The 25479-nt window shown below is 45.8% G+C and overlaps 1 protein-coding gene across 4 annotated transcripts in view; it reads right to left on the bottom strand.

Annotated features, from left to right (window-relative positions):
• TEF (TEF transcription factor, PAR bZIP family member) overlaps positions 1-25479 on the bottom strand; it is a 45674-nt gene that overhangs the window by 5824 nt on the left and 14371 nt on the right. Inside the window, exons 1-4 of one of the 4 annotated variants that reach the window (XM_083156285.1) lie at positions 9163-9371; positions 6719-7024; positions 4783-5003; positions 1263-1474 (exon numbers count right to left, since the gene is read on the bottom strand). In XM_083156285.1, coding sequence (XP_083012411.1) covers positions 1263-1474; positions 4783-5003; positions 6719-7024; positions 9163-9301 — 878 coding nt within the window. In that variant the 5' untranslated portion in view covers positions 9302-9371. Of the gene's footprint in view, positions 1-1258; positions 1475-4782; positions 5004-6718; positions 7025-9162; positions 9372-25479 lie in introns of those variants that run through there. The other 3 variants (XM_083156286.1, XM_083156287.1, XM_083156288.1) reach the window with 3 other exon arrangements.

Genomic DNA, 25479 nt, shown 5'->3' with positions numbered 1-25479 from the left:
GGATGTAAGGATGATTTAGCACCTTACAGGAAGGATCCAAATGGGACATTCACTGGGTAGTTCAAATAGTATTGCTAATAGGTGTCCATTAAGATTGGTGCCATAGGAGGTGACCAGAAATTTCATTTTGGATGGTGGTAAACAAGTACAATTCAGTACATCACTGCATGAAATAAGCAGAGATGAGAGGGTTTGGTTTTACTCAAATCTCAAAGCAGGATCGCATTGGCTATCCAAAACATGTGACACCCGAAAACCAACACGATCCTTATTTGAGAACTGAGGAAAACCGAATCTGCACATCTATAGTTTAAAGTAGAGAGGTCACGTAAATGTACGTACAGATTGAGTATCCCTTATCCAAATTATTCCGAAAACCATAGTCTCCAAAATGTACTTTGGTTTTTTGCTAAAAACCTACTGGGTACATCTGTAACTGGCACCAGATATGTGCAAGGACATGATTGTTTGGCATTCATATTCAGTGCCTGAGATAAAAATAATAAAAAAAGGGAAACAAAGTTTGTGTACTAAAATAAAAATAAAATATATTTGTATTTCATGTGCTTATACATCATAAATGCAAGATCTCTCCTTCTTTCAAATATAAAAATATTCTAAAATACGGAATAATCCGTTATCCTAAATTCTTCTTGTCCCGAGCATTTTGGATTAGGGATACTCAACCTGTATAAGGATTCCTGCATGATTACACCAACTGTAGAAGTGCCCCAGTGACGCCATGTGGCAACGGAGCTTCCCCCGGGTCACCCTAGCCGTCCCGACCCCCCCTAACCCCTTTCTACTGGCATGCAATGCTTACAGAAGCCATTTCACCGGCTGGGTTCACATGAATGTATACAAATCTCCATAACCATAGAAAAGTGTGGCTGCTTCTTTTTTAAATAGGATCTTGTATAGAAGTAAAGGGAATTTAGTTAAATAAGGGCTCTTTGCCTATACGGCAGCACTGGTATATAATTCTCCCACTAGTAATCATCATCATCACCCTAACTGCTACTTACCAGCAGCAGGCTTTTGTTAAAGATCGCCAACATATTCATCAGTCTGCTTAGTGTTACCTAAGCTTTTGATATTCGTCACACTACAGAAACCTCACTAATCCACTACCGGTTGTGCTCCAGAGGTCCCATTTCTAAAGAGTATGGGAGTTCATGATATTAGGAAATGCCAGAGTTAAACTGGTTGTACTCTCAAATCTGAACAGAATAATACATGTGTTAATTCATCAGAATGCTTACAAATGTCCATATTGGGTCTCATATTTGGTAATTGTGCTCTTGCATTTGCCCAGCTCCTTGCGCAGTTCTGCCACCTCCGTGCGCAGTACAGTGTTCTCCTTTTCCAGAAATGCTGCTCGGACCGTGATCTGATTTTCTTTAAGCCGACGAGCATCTCGAGATCGTTTGGCTGCCACGTTGTTCTTCTTCCGTCTGTTCCAATACCTTTCATCCTGAAATGAAACACCGCAAACGCTGATTTAGGAAATGGAGTTGTTACAATACACTGAGGAAAGGCTACGGTCTAAGGCCTTGATGGCTTACCTTGACACTTCAGCTGTTGTTGAACTACCCATCCCCCAGCATGCTCTGCTTCAGTTTTGCTATTTGGCCATGCTAAATCTGATGCAGAGCATGCTGGGATGTGTAGTTCAACACCAGCTGGAGAGTCAAGGTTAGCCATCAGGGGTCTAAGGAGTCAGTTAGTGGCTATACAGTATTCACCATCTACTTGCAATTATTTTTTTAAACAAAATGCAGCTGGTATGTTGCACAAATAAATAGGGTTAGGTAAAGGCCCCCATACACTAGTCCGACTTGTTCGAAGGACAAGCCAGATCCGATTTCCCTGGAGCTCATATACGTTTTATAAATGTTCAATTGTTTATATGCAATTAAATCGCATGTAACCTGGGGAGCTGGGAGGAGGCAGGAGAATAAAAAGCCCATTCAGAAGACCTCTCAGCCAGTCAGCAGCAGCCCATATTTTTTTAAAGAAACAATTTTTAAATTCATGTCCGCCAGGGATGCAGTAATGGGGGAGCGCCTTCCCTGCCTGGCGATTCCATGCTCTGCAGACAGGTGTTGCCAGCGGTGCCGCATCGTATGAGATACATTGCAGGTGCTAAACAGCACCTGCTATTTGTCGCCGATTTATGTGCAGCCCGTCCAACCTCCGATCCGATGGACTTGGGACTGCACATCGGATCGGATGTCAAATACACGTGACTTGAGACTATTTCTCAGACCAGATTCGGGTGAAATTGGGCCTAAATCGCATAGTGCAGGCATGTCCAAACTATGGCCCTCCAACTGTTGTGAATGTACACATCCCAGCATGCCTTGCCACAGTTTTAGCATTCCCTAATAGTAAAATTAGGACAAGGCATGCTAGGAAGTGCAGTTTCACAACAGCTGGAGGGTCATAGTTTGGACATGCCTGGTCTAGTGTACGGGCGGTTTCACACTGTCCGGCTCCTGCCGGACGGGAAATTACCGCACGGCTTAAAAGCCGTGCCGCCCCTACAGTGTGTGATGGACAGCTCTGTGTCCATTCACACTGGACGGTCACGGCGCGGCCGCCGGGTAGCAGCCGGATCTTACCACTGCAGTGTCCGGCTGCCGTGCCGTGGCCGTCCCGCCCATTCAGTGTGGTGTGGAAGGCAATGGGCGCCTTCACACACCACGGAAATTACCGGATACTTACGCCCGCCCCCATGTGACGAGTAGGGCGGGCGTACACCCCGTCAGACTGGAAATGCCAGTCAAACTGTTTGGACCCACCCCCATGTGACGAGGGGGCGGGGCCACAGGATCTCCAAACCGGACCATGTGAAAGGTCCAGAAATCCGGCTAAAGGGCGGACAAAGTGGGTCCGGCTTTTTTCCGTCCGGTCAAAACCGGAGTGTGTGAAACCAGCCTACGGGGCCCTTAATGCCTGCATGATAGACTGGACCTCTAACCAGATGGGTGCACCCTAGCTCTTAAATAATCTTGGAATCGCACTGCCACTGCACATGTTTTCTTCTGCTTTATCTGATCTTAACCCTATTGCTATGACTTAAGACGTTGTTATACAGCGTGCCGAGATGTGGCCCCTATCGACCCCCACCAGAAGGGAAGTCCGGCCCCCAGGTCAAGTCAAAACAAAACAGGAAGTGGTGGCACTCTGGGGTTACGTGATACGTGGATAAGGTGTTAAAGTCCACTACATCATTGGTAATAACACCTTATACTTTACCTTCGGTCATCAATGTATTATTATGAATTGCAAAACCAAATGGCCACCTAAATAACTTTTATACTAAGTTCATTTAATAAATCTGATGATACATAATTGATCATTATAAAAATAATTTCTTTGTGAAAGGGTGTTTTCACATGGTGCCTGAAATAGAAAAATAGCGCAGCCTTTCAATTTTCTCTTTTTTGTTTTGCAATTCTTCTGTCACCTAGCTGGGCATATATTTTGTGTGTCCAGAAGAAGGTCAGTAGTTGTGTAAACACACTTGTACACTTTGAAAGCTGCAGCTGAAATTTATAAACAGCATAACTATATAAAATTATTTGACTTTATTTGTTTATAAGCGCCCCAATTATGACACCATTTTAGAGTGTCCGTTCCCTCCATTATTATTATGAATGCCTATACGTGCATATTGTAAAAAAACCCATGTGCTTTTAATACAAGCACTAGCGTTTGTTTCATTTGCCAACCCCTATTACCCACACTGCATAGAGCATCAGCAACACAAGAGTACCTGGACAGCCAGCCAGACTATCCTGAACTACAGGGTACACAAGTAATCAGAGGACCTAGGACCCCGATCCTCTACACTGGGATACAGTGCAATATTAACCCCAGCAGACCTTTAAACACTGTTAGACATAAAGGTCCTACACCTTCACTGCATGAGAGCAAGACCCTGCCTACAGGTTATTAATCCCTGACGACTGCACAGGAAGAATCAGACTATAAACTTTAACCACACATCACCCCAGAGCACCACCACTTCCAGCTATTGCCAAGACCCCTTTGTGGGTTTAGTTCAGGCATTCCCAACCACGGTCCTCAAGGCACACCAACAGTGCAGGTTTTGTAGATATCCAGGCTTGAGCACAGGTGACTCATTAGTATCTGAGGGATTCTGATTAAACCATCTGTGCTGAAGCCTGGATATCACTAAAACCTGCACTGTTGGTGTGCCTTGAGGACCGTGGTTGGGAATGCCTGGTTTAGTTAGAGATATAACCACTGCTGTAGTGACAGGCCCTCTTCCATGATGGAATTCTATGCAATAGAAGAGTACACCATTTTATACAGTATGGGGTTTAATGATATAGGAGCTTTTGAAAGTATATTTATAGATCACCTTTTAACAGATACCATCTGATAGGTTGCCCAGAACAACAACCCATCTTCAAAAGAACTCCCATCTGACCAACCCAAGGTCAACATGCATTTGGTCGCTCAACTGAAGGTCGACATGGCAGTCAATAAGTCGACATGGGTCTCACTTTTTTTTTACCGGAATGTCAACAGTGGACATGGACACAATCATGTCATGCTTGGGGCACGGTGCCTCTTAACACTATTCTATTCTCCCACCATGCCCTAATGTATGGTAGGGCATGAAATACCGCCTGTGGTAAAAATAAAAAATAAAGTTAAATGAAATCCTATTTTAGGAATTAACAAGAAATGTTCTAATATTTATTTTTTTCTACATCAAATATAGACAGAACTCAATCTAGAACACACCTTCATGTCGTCGGGGACATATATTTTCTTGGCCTTCTTTATCATGGGCTGTGGCTTCAGCTCATCTTCTGCAAACCGATGTTTCCTTGGGTCAAAGAGTTCCCCTCCCGGCACACTGGAAAGAACCAAGTCTGTGGGGTCTGGGCTGAAATTTACTTCCACCTCTATCTTGTCAGGGTCAATGGGACTGGGAGGGTCGGCATCTTCAACTAGATCAGTGTCTGTGTTAAAAGCAAAAAAAGGCAAATTTGTCAATAGAGCATAGCTGTAAGATAACACCATCACTGCAAAGTATGTCCATTACAATCCAAATGGCTAATAAACAGAAAGACACAACTGGTCCAATGTGAAAAGGTTCATGACAGAACGGACATTGGCCCTTATTCAGATCTGATCGCAGTATAAATTTGTTCTCAAAATGGGCAAAACCATGAGCACTGCAAGGGGGGCAGATGTAACATGTATATAGAGAGAGAGTTAGATTTGGGTGGGGTTTGTTGAAACTGAAATCTAAATTGCAGTATAAAAATAATGCAGCCAGTATTTACCCTGCACAGAAACAAAATAACTCACAAATCTTACTTTCTCGTGTTACATCTGCCCCACCTGCAGTGCACATTCTTTTGTCCATTTTGAGAACACATTTGTACAGTGATCAGATCTGAATAAGGGCCATTGTGTGCAGCAAAATTAATCTTTCTTTACGGCAGTGGTTCTAAACTCCAGGGCCTCAAGTACCACCAACAGGTCATATTCTGTGGATTACATTAGTCATGCACATGTAAGTTATTCTATCTTGCTGGGTCAACAATTATCTCATCTGCTTCCAGACAAATTCACATTGACATATGTAGCTCCATGTCACTTGTAATGAAGCCACACGCTAAATGTGCATGCTTAACAACAACTGTCTTTCGTCTCTGGACAGGTAAAACAAAATCCCTGATAGTGCTGGCTATCAATAATTTAATTACACCCCAAGGGATCCATTAGTTATGTTCATTTACAGCAGCTAATTTGATCCCCCCCACCCCAAAAGTGAACCAGGGAGAACTATGGCCAGTATTTCTCTCTGCAGAGGAGAAGGCTGCTAATGACCAGGCAAATGATATATTCTTATAACAGTGAGGGAAGGAGATTACAGTCACATTTTATATTTCAACTAAGCTGTAGTGAAACATGAAGATTTAATCTCCCTTCTACCAATTAGATACATTTTTGGGGATAGAGAGATTATATATATATATATATATATATATATATATATATATATATATATAGATAGATAGATAGATAGATAGATAGATAGATAGATAGATAGATAGATAGATAGATACACACACACACAGAGATCCCCTCAGGGTAACCCCAAAGGACAGGCGGCACTCAAAAGGCTATGGACCGTATCCAAATTTTATATATTTAATTAGCAGGTACAAGAACAGTCATGTCGACGTTTCAAAGCCCATGTGGCTTTTTCTTCAGGACGTGTGTCTTATTAAGGTGCATAAAGTGCTGTGCAAAAAATTGGAGCAGTGTGCTCTGCCTACCTTTATCTAGCAGCTCATAACCGGCGTGTTTTGAGCTGCTAGATAAAGGTAGGCAGAGCACACTGCTCCAATTTTTTGCACAGCACTTTATGCACCTTAATAAGACAAACGTCCGTCCTGAAGAAAAAGCCACATGGCCTTTGAAACGTCGACATGACTGTTCTTGTACCTGCTTATTAAATATATAAAATTTGGATACCGTCCATAGCCTTTTGAGGGCCGCCTGTCCTTTGGGGTTACCCTGAGGGGATCTCTAGAGTCCCTTCTCTCTACATTGATACGAGGAAGGCACCGGGGCACTTTCAACACAGTCGACGAGCGTGCCGGCCAATCTACACACACACACACACACACATCTCAATCATAGATAGATAAATCATATTCACCCTTTATTTCAGAGGTCTTCAGCAAAACAGATGGAGATAGAGGGGGTGATGAGGTAGAAGACCCTGGTTCTGCTTCATCTTCCAGGTCAGCTACAGGAATGAGTGAGCTCTGAAGTGCCTGGGCAAGCTGTGTAGGGCTAGATGGGATCCCGTTCTCCAGTAGGAATTCGTCAAGGTCCATGTACTCCAGGTGGAAAGACTCGCCATCATATGGAATGGTCTTATCCCAGATAGGTGGCATAAGCGCAGCAGAAACAGACATTGCATTTTCATTGTCATCCTTGTCCAATTTGATCTTGTCTTTACCTATAAATATAAGAGCAAACTGGCATAAAGAAAAATGTAAAAAAAAAAAAAGCTAAATTAAAGATTAATAGGGTGTAACATGCATGACAAATACCAGATGGTAGATTAAAAGCTGGGAAAGGGCATGTCCTAACAGATCTTAATTTCAGTGTAACACTAAAACTGCTTGGTATCTGTGGAATACATGCAAAAGGAACCAATATTTATTCTGCATGCAAAAGAAAATTCAAATCACTGTATCTACACACTTTGTACTGCAAAATTAATTGGCCCAGGGGCCAGTTTTACTTGTTTTTTTTTGCTGTGGTCTTATGGCTATTTCACACACTCCGGTTTTGACCGGACGGCAAAAAGCCAGACAAAGTTTGTCTGGTTTTTAGCCGGATTGCAGGACCATTCACATACTCCGGTTTAGAGATCATGTAGCCCCACCCCTCATCACATGGGGGCAGGTCAAAACAGTTTGACTGGCATGTCCCTTAGGGCTATTTCACACACTCCGGCTCCTGCCGGGCGGCGAAAACCCGCAGGGCCAGGAAGCCGGGCTGCACACATCAGTTTAGAATGGAGGGGATGGCCACAATTGTGTCCATTCACAACTACTGTGCACGGCCTGGCTTCCTGGCCATGCGGGATTTCGCCGTCCGGCAGGAGCGGGAGTGTGTGAAACCGCCCTTACTCTATATAACCCACACAATTCCTGAGGCCAAGACCTGTGCAGAACTGATGGGCCAGCAACCAACATAGATGCCAAAATGCCACAGAAACATGGACACACATCTGGTGTAAAACAACAAATCTGCACGGTCCTGGGGCAAGAGCTAGCATATATCTCAGCTTACACATTTCCACACATCAATGATTCCTGCTATACAGCCTGCATGACACTATGGGTGAGATTTAATAGGATGAGATTTGCTAAAAAATCTCCAGTTTTTTTTAAAGCGGCAATCATTTACACTGCAAAACCAGTTTGATTTTGCAGAGTAAATGATTGCCGCTTTAAAAAAAAAACCTGGAGATTTCTTGCCAAATCTCTCACTTTCTGAATCTCTCATCCTATTAAATCTCACCCTACATCTCCATGCAAATAAGCGCAGCTCATCAAATTGCTTAATAGGGGTGGCCAAGCAGCTCATTTAATACATACAGTATCATATTCATATTTTCAAACAGGCACATGTGGGAAAGGGCACATGTGTACTAATAACAAATACTACATGGAACAGATATGACCATTGCTATCAGCATTAGGACCGATCAATTTGATACATCTAGTCACCCTGCTGTAGGGGGCAGATTAATCCTCCATACTCATACCTCAGCAAGGGGCATTACAGTGAGGGGGATGCAGTTACAATCCCAGCGGTCAAAATCCCGACTGACGAAATACCGACACTTTCTCCCTCTGTCCACAACACCCATAGAGGGAGAATAAATTAGTGTGCCGAGCACAGCGAGGCCCCGGGCCCAACGCGTGGCGAGCCCGCAGGGGGGGGGGGGGGGGGGGGGCAATCCACGTCCCCCCTTGTCGGGATTTTGAACCGATTCCCAGTGAGGGGATGGTGAACATCACAAGACTTTGTACAATGCCAGGAACTGCATACAGTCAGATTCTTCAGCAGCCATGGATGTTTACTGCTGTATATACTGTAGATCAATATTACTGCATATACACTGCTCCTGCACAATACAGTGTGTATGTGTCCTAGAGTGTACACGGTCAGATTATCCAGCAGCCATAGGTGTATACACACTGTATTGTGCAGGAGCAGTGTATATGCAGTAATATTGATCTACAGTATATACAGCAGTAAACATCCATGGCTGCTGAAGAATCTGACTGTATGCAGTTCCTGGCATTGTACAGGAACAGTGTATATGCAGTAATATTGTTCCATATACACTGTTCCTGCACACTACAGTGTATGTGTTTGTCCTAGTGTGTATACAGTCGGTATACGGATCAATATTACTGCATATACACTGCTCCTGCACACTACACCGTGTGTGCGTGTCGTGTGTCCTTCCTAGTGTTGTTATGTACGAGCAGGGAGGGGGCACGCTGCTGCTGCTGCATATGGCTGCTGACAGCTCAGGGGGAGGAGGTGCCATGGCAGGACAGGAGAGACCCTCACCATCATCTCCTGCGTCCAGAAAGTTCTTAGGAGGGTTCTCTATAAGCTTCTTCAGCACGAGTGGAAAGGAATCTCCCAGCAGTGACCCGGGGGCAGCCGGTGAGGTGGAGGCCTCGACAGAGGGATGTGGCGCAGACATGACGGACAGTCGACACAGCAGCAGCACACCGAGTAACCCAGCTAGGAGGAGGATGAGGGGCGGTGGGTGGGTGTCTAGTTCCTTCCCTTTACTCGTACAAATATGATGTCACATACCACGTGACTACACCATGTGACCACACCATGTGACCATCATTTTGAGCCAGGAAGTCAGTTTACTAGCTGACCTCTGCTACCATTCTGATGATGACTTCAAGTTCTTCCCGTGGCAGTGCTTTTAATTACATGAGCAGGCTGCACAGTGGAGAGGAGGCTGCAGTGGGAGCATATGGGGAGCAGGCTGCACAGTGGGGTGGGGGAGGCACATGGCGACAAGGTCGACAGGTCATTAGCTCGACACAAGCATTAGGTCGACATGGGTTTTTTCACTGTTTTCTGAGCCGACAGGTGGTATTTCATGCCCTACCATCCACTAGGGCGTGGTGGGAGATTAAAATAGTGTGCCAAGCACAGCGAGGGGATGCGGTGCACTTAATCCTGTGTCCATGTCGATATTCGGATAAAAAAACAGTAAAAACCCATGTCGACCTTAATATAAATTGAGCTAAATACCTTTCAAATTTAGTATCTGGCCAGCAGGGGGGCTAAAACTTACACAAACAGAAGTGGGTGAGATTTAATAGGATGAGAGATTCAGAAAGTGAGAGATTTGGGAAGAAATCTCCAGGTTTTTTTAAACTGCAATGCCCTCTACCATGGTCGCCCAGCAAAAGAATTGCACCGATTACAACTGATACAAAACACAGCTGCCAGGCTGTTAACCAATCAGCCCCGTTCTAGCCATATAACTCCCATTCTCTACTCGCTTCACTGGCTGCCAATAAAATGGCGAATCATTTTCAAGATCAATCTACTGAGTTTCAAAGCCCTACATGACCAAGGCCCAAGGTACCTGAAGCAGCTTCTGATTCCATACTGTCCCACCCGATTACTGCGATCTGTAGATTAAGGACTTTTAACAGCACCTAGGATCTCCCGTAATTCATCTGGGGTCGAGCTTTCAGCCATTCAGCTCCGACTTTATGGAACTCACTTCCCCGCACAGTTTGAGAGACCCCCACTCTAGAATGCTTCAAAAACACTCAAGACTTTCCTATTTACTCAAGTGTTTCCTTCAGTCTCTTAAGTGTTGTTTATGAAAAGCTTTTATGTAATATATATATATATATATATATATATATATATATATATATATATAAAAATAAAATTATTATTATTAAATGGGCTACATCCACTTCAATTCATGTACTTGGTACAAAAACAGAAGTGTTTGTAGACACAAATTGTAAAATAGGCTAAATACACTTCTCTTTCCGTTCATGACCCAGGGGGGAAATATTTACATTTGCAGAAGAGGAACTAGCTGGGATAATTAAAATGTGCTATAACACAATGCAGTAATTGTAACTGAAGGGGATCTATACAGCAGCAGCACACCGAGTAACCCAGCTAGGAGGAGGAGGGCGGGCACTTCCCCCGTCACCGCTGCAGTATTCATGAGCCGTCATCGCACACTACGCGACAGAGCCCCGCCCCGCCTCCTCTGACGTCAATGATCCCGTAACCTCTAGCAGACCGCCACCCATAGGCTCAATAAGCACTGACGTTAAAAGTGTGGAAGTGGTTTGTATTCCCTTCCAACATGGACAATGCTAATTTGGGCACACGAGTGACGCATGTAACTAAATTGGATACGCCAAAAACGCAGCTTATTGGTTGTCTGTTTACTACATATTTGCATACTGCGTAGCCATTAGGCAGTGCGTACGTTTTCACATTGGCCACCACACTACTTTCTTCATGAGCGCTCTCCTGCCCAAGTCACGTTTTGGTGTAAAAGGCGGTCGCTTTTGTAAGCTCCGCCTCTCTTGCGTGCTACCAATGTGGCGTCCGGTTCAGAGGGGCATATAAGAGTCTCAAGTTCCTTATTGGCTAAAGCCGAGGTGGTGTCCCAACCCTCGTGTTTACCACTCTGGGCTGTCACAGGATAACATCACGTGCCGCTCAGGAGCTTGTGTGTGACTGGCTGCCCATGTGGTATAGTATTGTGCTAGAGCTAGGCTGAGGTTGTATATATACCCAACCATCATATACTGACAGGGCTGCTTATAGCCAGCACTCACCATTGTCTTCTATCCGTAACTGTGGGTTATACAGAGCTGTCTCCATGTAATTAAAGGTGGAAACAAAACAAACAAAGCCAATTAGGGCTTATTTGCATGGGTGTGGATGTAGAAAGGTCTATAGTTAAAAGATCAATACTGACAAAATATCGACATGCAAAATGTTGACGCATGGAACATTTGACAAGGTTTTATTTGAGGTTTTTGTGCCAACAACTGTTGACGTGGACCCGCAATTAGTGTAAGGCATACCCTGCCCACGCAGTCGGAGTCCACGTGGATGAAAGCTAAAAAATTAAAACTCATGTTGACCATTTCATGTGTCAACCGATTTCATGTCGACCTTTTGGATGGTGATCTTTTGTCAATGTCAACCTCTTAATGTTGCCCTAGACCAGTGGGGGAGCTTGTGAGTGGTAAGTGCAAAAATATAATTTGGGCCCCATCCTCCACTTCAACCCTAGTTCACAATTGGGCCAATGCAGACCTGTTCACACAGGTCCGAATTCAGCCCTGTCCCCGATGGTGGGGGTCTTCTCATGCGCATGTGTAAACCCCCTGAGCGAACGCCTTCGGTGAGTTTTTCATTCGCCAGGGCATTTTGCAAAATGATTGGCAGCCAGGGGGAGGCTGCTGGCATGCCCATGACAACGGTGCATGCGTCCAAAGAATTGCTGGGCGTACCCCTAATTTGGCCGTCAGCGTGCAGTACTTTTATCTGCGAAGAGAGAAAAAACATTTGATACTGACCAACAATCAGATGATTTTTCCTCTGTGTGGGCGAATGCACGCAACATGTCGCAGGGATTCCGCCGGCGAGGGGTTTGCGATTGGCGGGGCGGTATTTACCTGCTCACTAGGCAGCAAATATACACAGCCATGCAAGCAGGTCTGAATGGGGCCCAATATGCTACACAGTAGTGGGTGACAAGAAGAAGCAGAGGGTGACAGCATAAGGCAGGGGGAGGCAGAGGTTGACAGCAGAAGGCGGGGGGGGGGGTGACAGGGAGAGGCATAGGGTGGCAATGGACTGAAGGGAGAGGATGACATATAGAGGAAGACAGTGATAACAAAACGCAAGGGGAGGCAGAGGGTGACAGCGGCAGGCAGAGGGAGGAAGAAGGTGATGGGGAGCAGTGGGTTAGAGGGAGAGGATGACAGGAAAAGCAGTGGGTGGCAGGGGTACAAGCACAATGTCAATATGTACAGAAGTCTATTCATTACAAGAAGTATATGGCTTGCTCAAAAGTGCTGATTGGTGGCAGGACTCCTCTATCATCTAGCACAGAAAAGGTTGTCCCTAAGGTAAGGGGCAGGTCCTTCAGGCAGTGGGTGTTCACCCTGCTCTCAGCACTGGGTCATTTATCTGACATTGCTCAAAATGACCTGTGAGGGCACAAGGTATAACTCATTGCTGGTCAGAAACTGACCTCTTAGTCCTCAGAGGCCCAGTGCACCTGCTGCGCCAAAGTATACCCTTTGCATTGGTTTAAAGAGGTGCTGCTGCAACAAACAGTCAGAAATGAGCTGTTCTAGGTGCATAGATACCTCACAACAAACAAGAAAAGGGGCATGCCCTCAGGAAAAGGGGGCATGACTTCACGGAAATGTCCATAATCACGAGGCCACACCCTGTTTTGCCGCTGTGCGTGTGTGTGTGTATGGCCAGCACTATGAGAGCTGCTGTCTACGCCCCCTGTCCCTCTGCCTCCGTAAATCCATGCTGTGGGATGCTGGACAGTCCACAGAAATAGTGACTGTCCCGTGAAAATCGTGACACTTGGGAGGTTGCTGTAGTCTACTGAAAGTCAGGCAATCTATTCATTTCCTTTATATGGCACCATAAGGGTTCCACAGTGGCCACCAACATACATAAACAATGAACAATAACACTGACTTCATAAGACAATGCAGGACAAGAACGTGGCTTACAAACCATACTCCCTCGGGATGCACCCAATTTTTCAGGTAGTCGCCAACACCCCTGAAAAAGTGGGCACTTCCTAAACAAGTGGGCATTTGCATTGCTAAGGATCACATATACTACTAATTAAAAACATTATAATATACAAAATACAGTGAATATAGTCACAAAATAAGCTCACACTGATCTATCTATCTATCAATTTTATCTGATACATTTAAAGTTGCATGGATTTACACCGATATTCAATTACCCCTGTAATGATCAGGGCAATTGCTCTGCTGCAGGGCTTTTCTATTGGCCTCTATAAATCTAATTTATCTGGGGTTTTGTTTCACTTTCCTCTGACAGGCAAAGCAAAATCCCCCAAAACAGCCCTGTTTTCATCTGAAAACAAACCCATTTCATCCAAAAATTGGACTTATTCGAAGGAAAACACAGGTTTCACTGAAACTATTTGTTTATGGGAAAAGATGTGGGGTTTTTTTTGTTGTTTTTTTTTCTTCAGATGTCCAAATTGAATAGGCAAAAAAAAAAACACAGGGAAACATCGCTAAAATACACCTGATGGTTTTTCTACGGTAATTGTATAATACATATCAGTTTGATGCAGTGTGATGGGAAAGTAGTTGTTAGAGGCAATTGAAAAAAGACCTGGAGAATAACCCGTAGTAAGTAACTGAGGGTTTAATGAGGCGGAAATACCATTGGTGCATCAGGTGCAGTGGACTGGGGACCCTGAGTACTAAGGGCCCCCCGCTGCCTCTGTCACCCTCTTACTGTTGCCCACTGTTTCTCCCTGTCACACTCTGCCTCCCCGTCACCCACTGCCATGTTGCACATTGTGAACTTGGGGGGGGGGGGGGTTGGGGTGGAGGAGGGGGGCCCAGATTATATTTCTGCATCCGGGCCCACCACCCTCAAATTCTACCACTGAGCGCATATACATTGTGTGTTTATACATGCCTATGTACTGATACAGCGGGCTAAATTTATTAGGGTGTGAGAATCAGAAAGTGAGAGATTTTTTTAAAGCAGCAATCTTTTATACTGCAAATTCAGGCTGATGTTGCCATGTAATTGAATGCCGCTTTAAAAAATGGGAAAACCCTCCCAAAATCTCTCACTTTGTGATTCTCACACCATATTACATCTTGGCCCAGTATGTTGTTATTAGCAATCTGTCATGTTTGTAGGAGTTGCCAAGTCAGCTACAGTATGTCAGCATGGACACATGATAAAAACGTGTTTCACTGAAGTCAGTGCGGTTGCATCATTCCTGTTGCATCATGCCTGTTACAAAGTCTGACATTGTTTTAGCATGTGATACTCATTGGTTATATTTTGGTTTTCCTTCAAAACAAAGCTGCAATCATATGTTATAAAATATGACTTTTAATGATAACTAAAATCCTTATGGCTTATTTGACATACTGAGTGGGAGATTCTCTAAACTAAAAATGCGGTAAAAACCCCGTTATCGGGTTTTTGCTGCATTTTGGGATGCTCTAAGCATCCCCCACCGGATTACTGCGGCAGGGGGCATCACCAGAAAAATCTGGCAATGCCCCATAGAAGCCTATGGACCTCTACCGCAACCCACCGCCGCCCCGCACTGACCCCCCGCCGCCCCGCACCGACCCCCCCTCACCTGTGTCCGGGCAGTACAGAGCTGTGCTGCCCGGACCTGTGACCTCCTCCTCCCTGCACTATAATCCTCTTCCGGGTGCAGGGAGGAGGAGAGCCCGGAGCAGCAGCAGCAGCGCCGGGTAAGGGAGGAAGGTGGGAGCCGCCAGGTCCCTGTGGGACCCGCTGTCTCCCACAGCAAAGGACAGCTCTTAACGCAAGAGCTTTCTTTTGCCATAATTATCGCATACGTCAGTGCATACGCGATAATTATGAATGTGATGGGCGGCGAAGGGGGGCGGAGCTGGGGTGCGGATGTTAGAACATCCCCCCTGAGACTGCAAAATTCTATCTTGGTAAAAGTAGATTACATTAAAGGTCTTCATTTGGAATTGTTCTTCTTTGTTTTACAGTTACAATTATTTGTCAACATTTTATTGCAGAGTCACTTCTAGTCTTAATGATAATGGTGTCCATGGAATGCGTCTTGTGCACACACTCTCAAGGCCAGCCCCCCATGCACTAGTGACACCTTTCCTACTGCGCGTGGGCCCAAAAAAATCTTAAGCGTTCACACGGGGAGCGATATTTGCCCTCTGCACATTTGCATTTCTTTGCATGTGCATACGCTGGGTGCGAACGGGCACGGCAAACTGCTAGTTCGTCATCCCGTTCACACCTACCAGTGCGGGCGGTGGGGGTGGGACGGCGGCTATGGGGGTTCCCATGAAAACACTGGGCGTTTCCAGGGAAATTTGTCAGTGACGCGGCTGCTGGTGGCGGGCAGCTGACATCACCGGACAGGGAGCATGCAAAGTGAAGACACTAGAGCGTGTCTTTGTTTTGTGCGCTCCTTCCAAATCATTCGATAGTCGGCGACCATCGAATGATTTGGCCACTGCACCCAAGGCTCTGAATGGATGTTTATGCAAAACAACAATTCGCAGCCATGTGGGGAACTCGGCGAGCGAGGGAGGGACAGGTGGCTGTACGAATGGCGGCCGGCATTTAAACCACACGCAACGCTTCGAAATTCACAGTGTTGTGTGTGGACCAGAATAAGGTTCTGAGTGTACGCACACAAGTGATTGTTACAATTGATTTAGACCAGGGGTGGCCAAACCTGTCCTCGAGATCTACCAACAGTTCATGTGTTTCAGCCAACCTGTGGATCAACAGTAGGAAGGAATGCAGCATGTTTGAAAATGTGACAGGTAGTAATGACTACAGCTGTGCACCAGCTAGGTGATTTGTAAAATGTGACAGGTAGTAATGACTACAGCTGTGCACCAGCTAGGTGATTTGTAAAATGTGACAGGTAGTAATGACTACAGCTGTGCACCAGCTAGGTGATTAGTAAAATGTGACAGGTAGTAATGACTACAGCTGTGCACCAGCTAGGTGATTAGTAAAATGTGACAGGTAGTAATGACTACAGCTGTGCACCAGCTAGGTGATTTGGAAAATGTGACAGGTAGTAATGACTACAGCTGTGCACCAGCTAGGTGATTAGTAAAATGTGACAGGTAGTAATGACTAAAGCTGTGCACCAGCTAGGTGATTTGGAAAATGTGGACTATTGGTAGATCTTGAGGAGAGGTGAGCGGAAGCTTCCTAATATCTGTGGTGTGTTTTGCTGGGGCAGGACAAACCTGCCCTAGTAGGTTTGTCCTGCCCCAGCAAAGCCAACATCTCAGGGGGTTAATTGCTAATTTTTCACGTATGACTAAAAACCTAACCTAGCTTGCTTCCTCCTAGGAGGAACACTGCAGGCAGCCAGGTCACTCACGCTGGCTGGCTCCTATTCGTGGTGGTGGTGGATCATCATTCACTGCCTCTGCTGCCAGCCCAGGGCGCGTGCTGCTGCTGCTGCTGGGCTTGCTCTCTCAGGCAGTAGGAGGACGGCGTGAGCGCGGGCAGTAGGACGGGAGCGCGGGCAGGAGGACGGGTGTGCGGTGCGACGTCACCACGTCTGTGTGTGACGTTTATAGAGGCGGGGCCGGGGGCTAAGGTGAACGGAGCTCACTGAGCTGCTCAGCCCACGTCCCGGCCAGCGCTTCCAGGCTGGAGATCGGCAGCGGGCGGCGGCAGGCAAGTAACTGTCCTGACCGCCGCCAGCTAACTGTGCTACATTTTGCGTGCAATCGCGTGGGGGTGCCATTAGGAGGTGCCTGTGCACCCCCGGCACCCCCCGTGCGCATGCCTATGCCAGTGGTGCTCCGCTGGAGGCACCACTGGCGCGCACCTAATGCAAAGTGGTATGTCCAGAAATTTTCCGGGACAGCCCGCTGCGACAGCGCAGCTGAGCCCGGAAAATTTCCGGCCATACCACCCAAGGGGTTAATATAAGCCCATTTCAATTACACAGGTTCTTGACTGCTCATTGAGGGGCAGATTTATTAAGCTCGGTGAAGTGATAAAGTGTCTGGTTTTTATCACCATCCAATCAGCTCATATCTGTCATTTTTTCAAACCAAGCCTGTAACTTAGGAGCTGATTGGCCGGTGATAAAAATCAGACACTTTATCACTTCACATAGTTTAATAAATCTTTCCCTCAATGTAATGACAGTTGGTATGGTTGGAAGGTGACAGAGTTCATATCAACTGTCATTACATTTGATGATCAGTCAAGAACATGTGGACTTCTTAGTGAAGTGGGTAGAATGAGAAGATAATAACATAAATAACTGCAATTTTGGTTCATTTCCCCCCCCCCTCTGTGTTCGCACAGGGAGTGATGGGTTTTTTTCTGTGTATGCACAGAATGATTTATGCGCATGTGCAGGGTCCCTGGGTGAACGGACTCGGCCACTTGGCCACTTGCATAGTCGCCGGGCCGTTCGCACGGCCGATATGGGTCAGGAAAGTGGGGGGGCGGAGTCGAGTGTTGCCCAAGAGAACGCCCATGGTCATCCCTATGAAAACGCTGAGCGTTACCATGGGTTTGGGGGCGGGAGGAGGTGTCCTGGGGGCGAGGGGATATAGTGCCGATGGGGGATGGCGACTCGGAGAGTCGGCAGGGCAGGCCCTCTGGGACTCGGTAAGCTGCGAGTCAACCAGAATCAGGGCCTATATGCAGATGAAAATGGCCGTGTGAAAATTTTGCATGCAATGGGCCAAAAGTCAATGTTTAAGGTCGATTTTTATAACGTGCAATTCCAAATTAACAAGTCGTCAGAAGCGGAAAACTTCATATTTAAAATGGTACCTCATTTATTGAATTTGTTTAAGTACAGTATGAAGGGAGTGATTGTAGTGTGTGTTGTGCATTCTTGCCCCATCCCTAGAGGGGAAGTTTTATTTTGGGGACACACGGGGCGTTTCCTTACACCACCCATACTGTTAACTATATCAGCTGCAGTGCTATTTTTCAGCAGGAACTCAGTTCCTGGACCTCTAATTAAATATCACATCATCAGGAACTGAAAATGTACTTTCCATAAGATAAGTTTTATGTTAAAGTCACCTGTGAGTGCCTTTATTTCTAAATACAATATATACATCTATCTCTCCCTCCCTCTCTCTGTTTTATATATATATTTTTTATTTAATTGATCCACCCGCAGACCAGGAGTTCCTGGACCCATTTTTCCAGAAAAATAGTACTGATCAGCAGATCAGAGCTTAGTCAGTGACGTCACCGCTAGAACGCTCAGCACAGCACAGTACAGTGTTCTCTGCGTTAGCGACCCGCAAGGCATCACATCGCTATGGCCCCTACACACGGAGCGATGTAGGGGCATTTTCTAAAGAATCTAGTTAGATTGCTTACAGAATGCCCTGAAATGCCCTATGTGTAGGCATCATTAGTATACGTAACTTGCTGAAAAGATGGAGAGATAGTAAAAGCAGCTTTAAACTGGGAGAAACAAAGTTAAGTTATAAACCAAAGCATAATAATGACATGTCTGGCTCTGCTCCTTCTGAACAAACTGGAAATAAAGAAACCGGTGTTTCGTTCAGATAATAATCTTGATTTAATATGATGCCAACCTTAAAGCAATAATTCTTTCCTGCACATTCACACTAGACATGCCAAGACAAATACGTCAAAGCCTGCTTACTTGTAGCCTCTTCAAGATGCTTGGAACTAATCATTTCCTGGCAGAGAGCCTGGTGCGCATTATATAAGCAATATCCAGTAGGTAGTTTATGCAATGTATTACATAACACACAAATAGAACACTACAAAAATAGCTCCCATTATTAACAAGTGATCAATCATAGGTAATGTGATTAAAATCAGATTAGTGATAAAAGTTGATGGTTGCTTCAAAGCATGACCTTATGTAGAGGTCAGAGAGCATGTCATCACCCAGAGTGCACCTTGGCTGCCCAACAGGCCCATGTATCTGGCTAGCAGGATCAGCACCCTGTGACCTCTAGTAGGGCTGTTCAAGGGCAGCACCTGGCATGTACCCTGCTGTGTGCAAAGCCAGCTGTCAGCTCTCTACTGCTGACAGTACTGCAGCCTCGTGCGACATCACATGTAGGGGTAGCACAGGGATTCAATGATCCCTGTTCCAGCTCTGCTTCAAAATATACTTGTGTCGGAAATGTTGACATGCAAGGGGATTTGGGTGCCGGGGGGGGGGGGGGTGTCACTTTTTCACGTTTTTCGTTTGTTTGGTCATGTGTTTTTGGCTGTGTGTATGACCCTTATGGGCTACCTATTCCCCATGTACCAAAGCTTCCTCTTTCAGGGGAAAGCTGTGGTCCCCGGGGGTGACCCCGAGCCACGAGGCTGAGGGAAACCTATCGAGGGTGGAGGACCCACCCGCTCTAACCCTTCCGGGGGTTGAGGGAAGAGGGTCTCTCTGAGCTTCGGCAAGGAGGACCCACCGATCCCTATTTTCCCCTCTTTTGCCTTTTGGCTGAGAGGGGTCAGGGGAGTAATGGGACCCTTCTCCTTTGGGATAGGGTCCATACATACGTACGCCCCTATGCATGATTTAGGTCACTGAACAGAGTGTTTGGAGCACCACCTCGGGAACCAAAAAGAAAAATCTATAAAACTAATCATAGTTTCGGGCAAGATGCGTTATATCCTGACCTGAGCAAATCTGCAGAATGTTTAAAGAAACTTAGGGCATAAGTTTTCTACTTTCTACATAGAGATTCAAGTGTGTCAGGTGGTCCCAACCAACATTGCATATTGTCACCATTCATTTACAATAACATGATTCATCTGGGTGGGCTGCCCTCTTGCAAGAGCACCTTGAAATTGGGAAGTCTCCCGGATACTGATTGTCAGAGACATTAACGCATTATACAGTGAAAGGAGCAGATCCCTCCAACAGCACAGAATGGTGATGTGGGTTTCCTGATGCAGAATGATTGGTCTGTGGAACACATGCCTCTATATAATACATTCAATACTAGTTTTCTTGTGCAATGAAATCACTTGGATGTAATTGTATAGTAAAGAAGCACAACTTCATGTAGGCAACAGGTCTGTATAGGGGTGAATAGGGGTTGGCCGCTGATGTCATGTGATGTCAGCCGCCCACCCTGACCAGGCCGCAGCACAGCTGCTCTCTCAAGGGATCGCCCAGCATTTTTATGAGGATGCAAATAATACGCTGGGCCTTCTGCTTACGCCCCCTGTCCCTCCCTGTGAAACTCACCAAAGCCGTTGCTCCCAGGGTTTGTGCATGAGCATATTCGCACATTTACAGACCCCGAACATCGGGGAAGGAGCCGAATTCGGACCCGAATGAACGGGCCCCATAGGGCAAATGTCCATGATTTATTAGTTACTGCACATTTTTGTTTCCCACGGCACAAAAACCCGGTATATGGTCACTAGGTCGAGAAAGGGAAGGTCGACAGTCTTTAGGTCGACCACTGAAGGTCGACATGCATTAAGGTCAACATGACTGAAGGTTGACTTGGGGTTAGGTCGACAGGGTCATTATGTTGACACAAGCATTAGGTCGACAGTCAAAAGGTCGACATGGGGTTTTTCACTTTTTCTTTTTAGCCGACATGTGCCGTCAGGCGGTATTCCATGCCCTACCATCCACTAGGTAAAATAGTGTGCTGAGCGTAGCCCGAAGCAAAGCGAGTGTAGCAGTGCACTTTTTTAGTGTCCATGTCGACTGTGTCAACATTCGGGTAAAAAAAAAAGGTGAAAACCCCATGTCCACTTTTTGACTGTCGACCTTCCCCATGTCGGACTGATGACCCTGTCGACCTAACCCCATGTCGACCTTCAGTCATGTCGACCTTCAATGGTCTGGTCGACTTAATGAATGTGGACCTTCCGATTGTCTATCCTATGATCCATACCCCAAAAAAACATAGAACAATGGGGAATCAGAGCAGAAGTGGCTGTGGGAACGTAAAGGTAGCCTCCAGGAAGAAAATACTTTACATTAAATTTTGCTAACCCCCCTCCTCCTAACTAGAAGAACCTGTTACAGTGGCTTCTCCAGGCAAAACTAACTCGTAAGAAGTTTTAAAATATAGAAAAATTTGCAATAAATCTTTAAGTTATACCCCTTTCAAAGTCACACCCGGAATTAGGTCACGGTTTCGTCCGAGAAGCAACCCAGCATTTGCGGTGTGAAAGCTCCACGTCCAGCCTGGCTTATTGCCGGGTCAGTTACGTCACATGAGGGCAGGGCTGAGCGGCGAAGCATCATCGGGGGAGTAGGGGAGAAGGCAGCACTTGGAGCTGCTAATGCTGCCTTCTCCATACTGTGAACAGGACTCGGGTCGCTCAACCTGCGTTACCTATTCACACTGCACCTTGACTCAGGACAGAGCCATGTTTAACCCTGGTCATGTGTGGTGGTGAATCTACTTGCCTGCAGGGCCGGTGCCACCACTAGGCAGCTCTAGGCATTTGCCTAGGGCGCTGGCAACTGGAGGGCGGCAGTTCGCCCCTCACCCCCAGCGAACTGTGTAAAAAAATTGCTGCCCCGGCATCCCTGCAGTGCTGGGGCGGTCAGGGGTGTCCGTGCCGTAGGGGTACCTGCGGCGCCGTCATGTGTATAAAGCTGGCTGCGTCCGGCGGGGTCCCTGTAGTGAATAGCAAATAACTAGCGCTATGCGCGCGGCGCATAGCGCGGCTATTCACTACAGGGACCCCGCCGGCCGCAGCCAGCTTTATATACATGACGGCGCCGCAGGTACCCCTACGGCACGGACACCCCTGACCGCCCCAGCACTGCAGGGACGCCGGGGAAGCAATTTTTTATACAGGTACCACCCCCCCCTCCCCCGACACTGGGGCGCCCCCACCCCGACTCGCCTGGGGCGCTCCGGTGCCTTGCACTGGCCCTGCTTGCCTGTTCTTTATTTTCTTTTCTTGCCTTTCCATGAATATAAGAAATACACGGCTTAAGGAAATAGCTGCTTACTACACACTTCTATAAGCCTTCCCCACAATTCAAGTCCCTGATAATCAGTATAGACCTGATGTGCAGCTCATGTGCTACTCCATCGCTATAGGCTAGTATGCAGAAAGTCTACAATTCCTCAAGGAGCAAAAACAAGATTTCAGAGCTTGACTATGGCAATGGCACCTAACACCGTCTTCAGATAGCATTAGCCCACTGAGCCCCACACCATCCTATAGTAGTCACTACTACATTCATAAAAGCATGGTAAAACTGCTGCTATAAGCGGCATAAGTTGTAGTATTAGGGTTTGTGCGACAGTTGCTTTCAGGAAAGAAGTCCCGTCACTGGAGTAGGGATATAGGGGGAAATTTACTAAAGGAAATTTGTAAAAAATAGGTGTATTTGTATTTAGAAATACACTTATTTTTTACATTTAGGGGGAAATTTACTAAAGGAAATTTGTAAAAAAAATAGGTGTATTTGTATCCAGAAATACACTTATTTTTGACATTTTATCCCGAAAAAACGTCAATTCGTAGTTGTATTGATGTGCTATCAATACGAATACGAATTGCCGTATTTTCGGCATAGTAAATGTCAAAAATAAGTGTATTTCTGGATACAAATACACCTATTTTTTTTTACAAATTTCCTTTAGTAAATTTCCCCCATATTATTTAGGGATATGTGTGCCTGCCTCAACAAATCATGGAGCGTAAGCGCATAATTTGCCTGGGGTCATTGTGAATATTTACAGATGTTTCAGTGATAAAGACAATTATGATAGTACCCAATTAGGACTTTAATATGTATAAATAGATGTATATTTTTTTTAAAGTTTTTCTGTATTTTGGTATTAAGTTGTCCCTTCCGGTAGCCAGACCCAGTCGGAACCTACAGCCGCCTCATTGCTGCCACAGCTTGGCTTACAAAGAGGTTTATTTACTAAGATGGGAGTTCTTTTGAAGATAGGATGTTGCCATGGGCAACCAATCAGATTCTAACTATTATCTTCTAGAAGCTGCTAAATAAATAACAAGTAAATTGTGATTGATTGCCCATATCAACATCCCATCTTCAATAGAATTCTCATCTTAGTAAATAAACCCTAAAAGAAAAGGATGGCTGGGCAAAGGTACCAATACACCAAGAGTTAGTGGCTTGTGATTGGTGACATTGTTTACTCTTTCAAAATTGATGAATTAAACAAATTTGATGGCTCAATCTAGTGGGATTAGCACCCTAATAAAAACAATCACCTGTTTGGAAGGGATGCTTCAATACAAGGGTTTTACAATTTATTTTTGCTTAGTTCTTTTCAGTTAATAATTGAGAATACATCTAGCACCTAGAAGAAACCAGTAAATAGGTTATTCGTGCAATTGAGATGAATAACGGAATTACTGCAATAGGCATATAGTGGGTTAAACATCCAAGGCTGTGTGGACCTTAAAGAAGCATGTGACTCGGCATCCAATAAGGATGCACATGATGGTAAAGTTAGCTGGGGATAGTAGCTGCAGGAAGAGGTGGAGTCTTCCTCTTTTTTCCTGAGTTTCCCGCCCTTCATCCTTTTCTTTGATGGTGGGTGGGTGCTTAATTGTGTTGGCTCTTTCCCGGGAAAGAATGGCAGGTTAATTGATTTAAGGTATTCGTTAAATGATGATTCGGTGTATATAGTTGTTTTTCGGTGCATTCACCTTCCACCTGGCCCACCACCTGGTGGGCAGTCAATGTACAGTAGAAGGCTTAGTGGATATCACTTGTTGTTAGAGTATTGGTTAATTATGTAGGTGTGGGTGGAGCTTAAATAGTTAGCCGTTCTTTCTTGGCTTAGTAGTAGTAGTACGTCATATTTATTTATGTTTAACCCCTTCCCGACATTTGACGTACATTTACGTCATGGTCGGGAAGTACTTCCCGACACATGGCGTAAATGTACGTCATGGCTTCTAACTGTCACTGCGTCTATAGATGCAGTGACAGTTAGGTGATGTCTGCTGTCCCTGACAGCAGACATCCCCCCTCGCCGCCCAGGGGGGGCAGGGGTGCCCCCCCCGGTCGGCGATCGCTGTGATTGGCTGTTCAAATCTGAACAGCCATTCACAGCGTTTCCTGTGTTACCGGCGGCTAAGCCGCTCGGTAACACAGGGATCGGTGGTGATCGGTGCTGTCAAGTACAGCACCGATCACCACCGATGTGCAGCCCCCCCCCTCGCACCCGCCAGGCACTCACCCGGCAGCAGCAGCAGCTCCCCCGGCTCCCCCGGCAGCAGGCAGCTCAGCGCAGCAGCGCTGCCCTCCTCCCCCCTCCCCCCTCCCCCCCGCAGCAGCAGCAGCAGCATCAAGCTGCACAGTAAAAATAAATATGTGTACTGAATAAATATATATATATATATACACACACATATATATATATATATATGTGTGTGTATATATATGTATATATATATACACACACATATATATATATATATGTGTGTGTGTGTGTGTGTGTGTGTGTGTGTGTGTGTATATATATATATATATACATATATATGTATATATATATATATATATATATATATATATATACATACACACATATATATATATATATATATATATATATATATATATATATATATATATATACTGTATATAGAAAGATATTCCCGACATATGACGTATATATACGTCATGGTCGGGAGGTACTTCCCGACCGAAGACGTATATATACGTCATGGTTTTAAACTGTCACCGCGGTGACAGTTTGGAGATGTCTGCTGTCCCTGACAGCAGACATCCCCCCTCGCGGCGATCGCTGCGATTGGCTGTTCAAATGTGAACAGCCAATTGCAGCGTTTTCTGTGTTACCGGCGGCTAAGCCGCTCGGTAACACAGTGATCGGTGGTGATCGGTGCTGTTAAGTACAGCACCGATCACCACCGATCGCCAGCCCCCCCATCCCACCCGGCAGCCCCCCCTCCCTCCCACCCACCCGGCTGCCGCAGCGCCAGCACCCCTCCCAACCCCCCACCAGCCGCAGCGCCAGCCCCCCTCCCAAAGCTGGTGACCAAAATGGGGTCACATGTGGGGGGGTTCCACTGTATTGGTGCTTCGGGGGTCTTGCTAATGCGACATAGCACCCACCA

Source organism: Crinia signifera, chromosome 8 (genome assembly GCF_055691185.1).
Source record: "Crinia signifera chromosome 8, ASM5569118v1, whole genome shotgun sequence".
NCBI classification, from domain to species: domain Eukaryota; kingdom Metazoa; phylum Chordata; class Amphibia; order Anura; family Myobatrachidae; genus Crinia; species Crinia signifera.
This window is presented reverse-complemented; position numbering and strand designations above follow the sequence as displayed.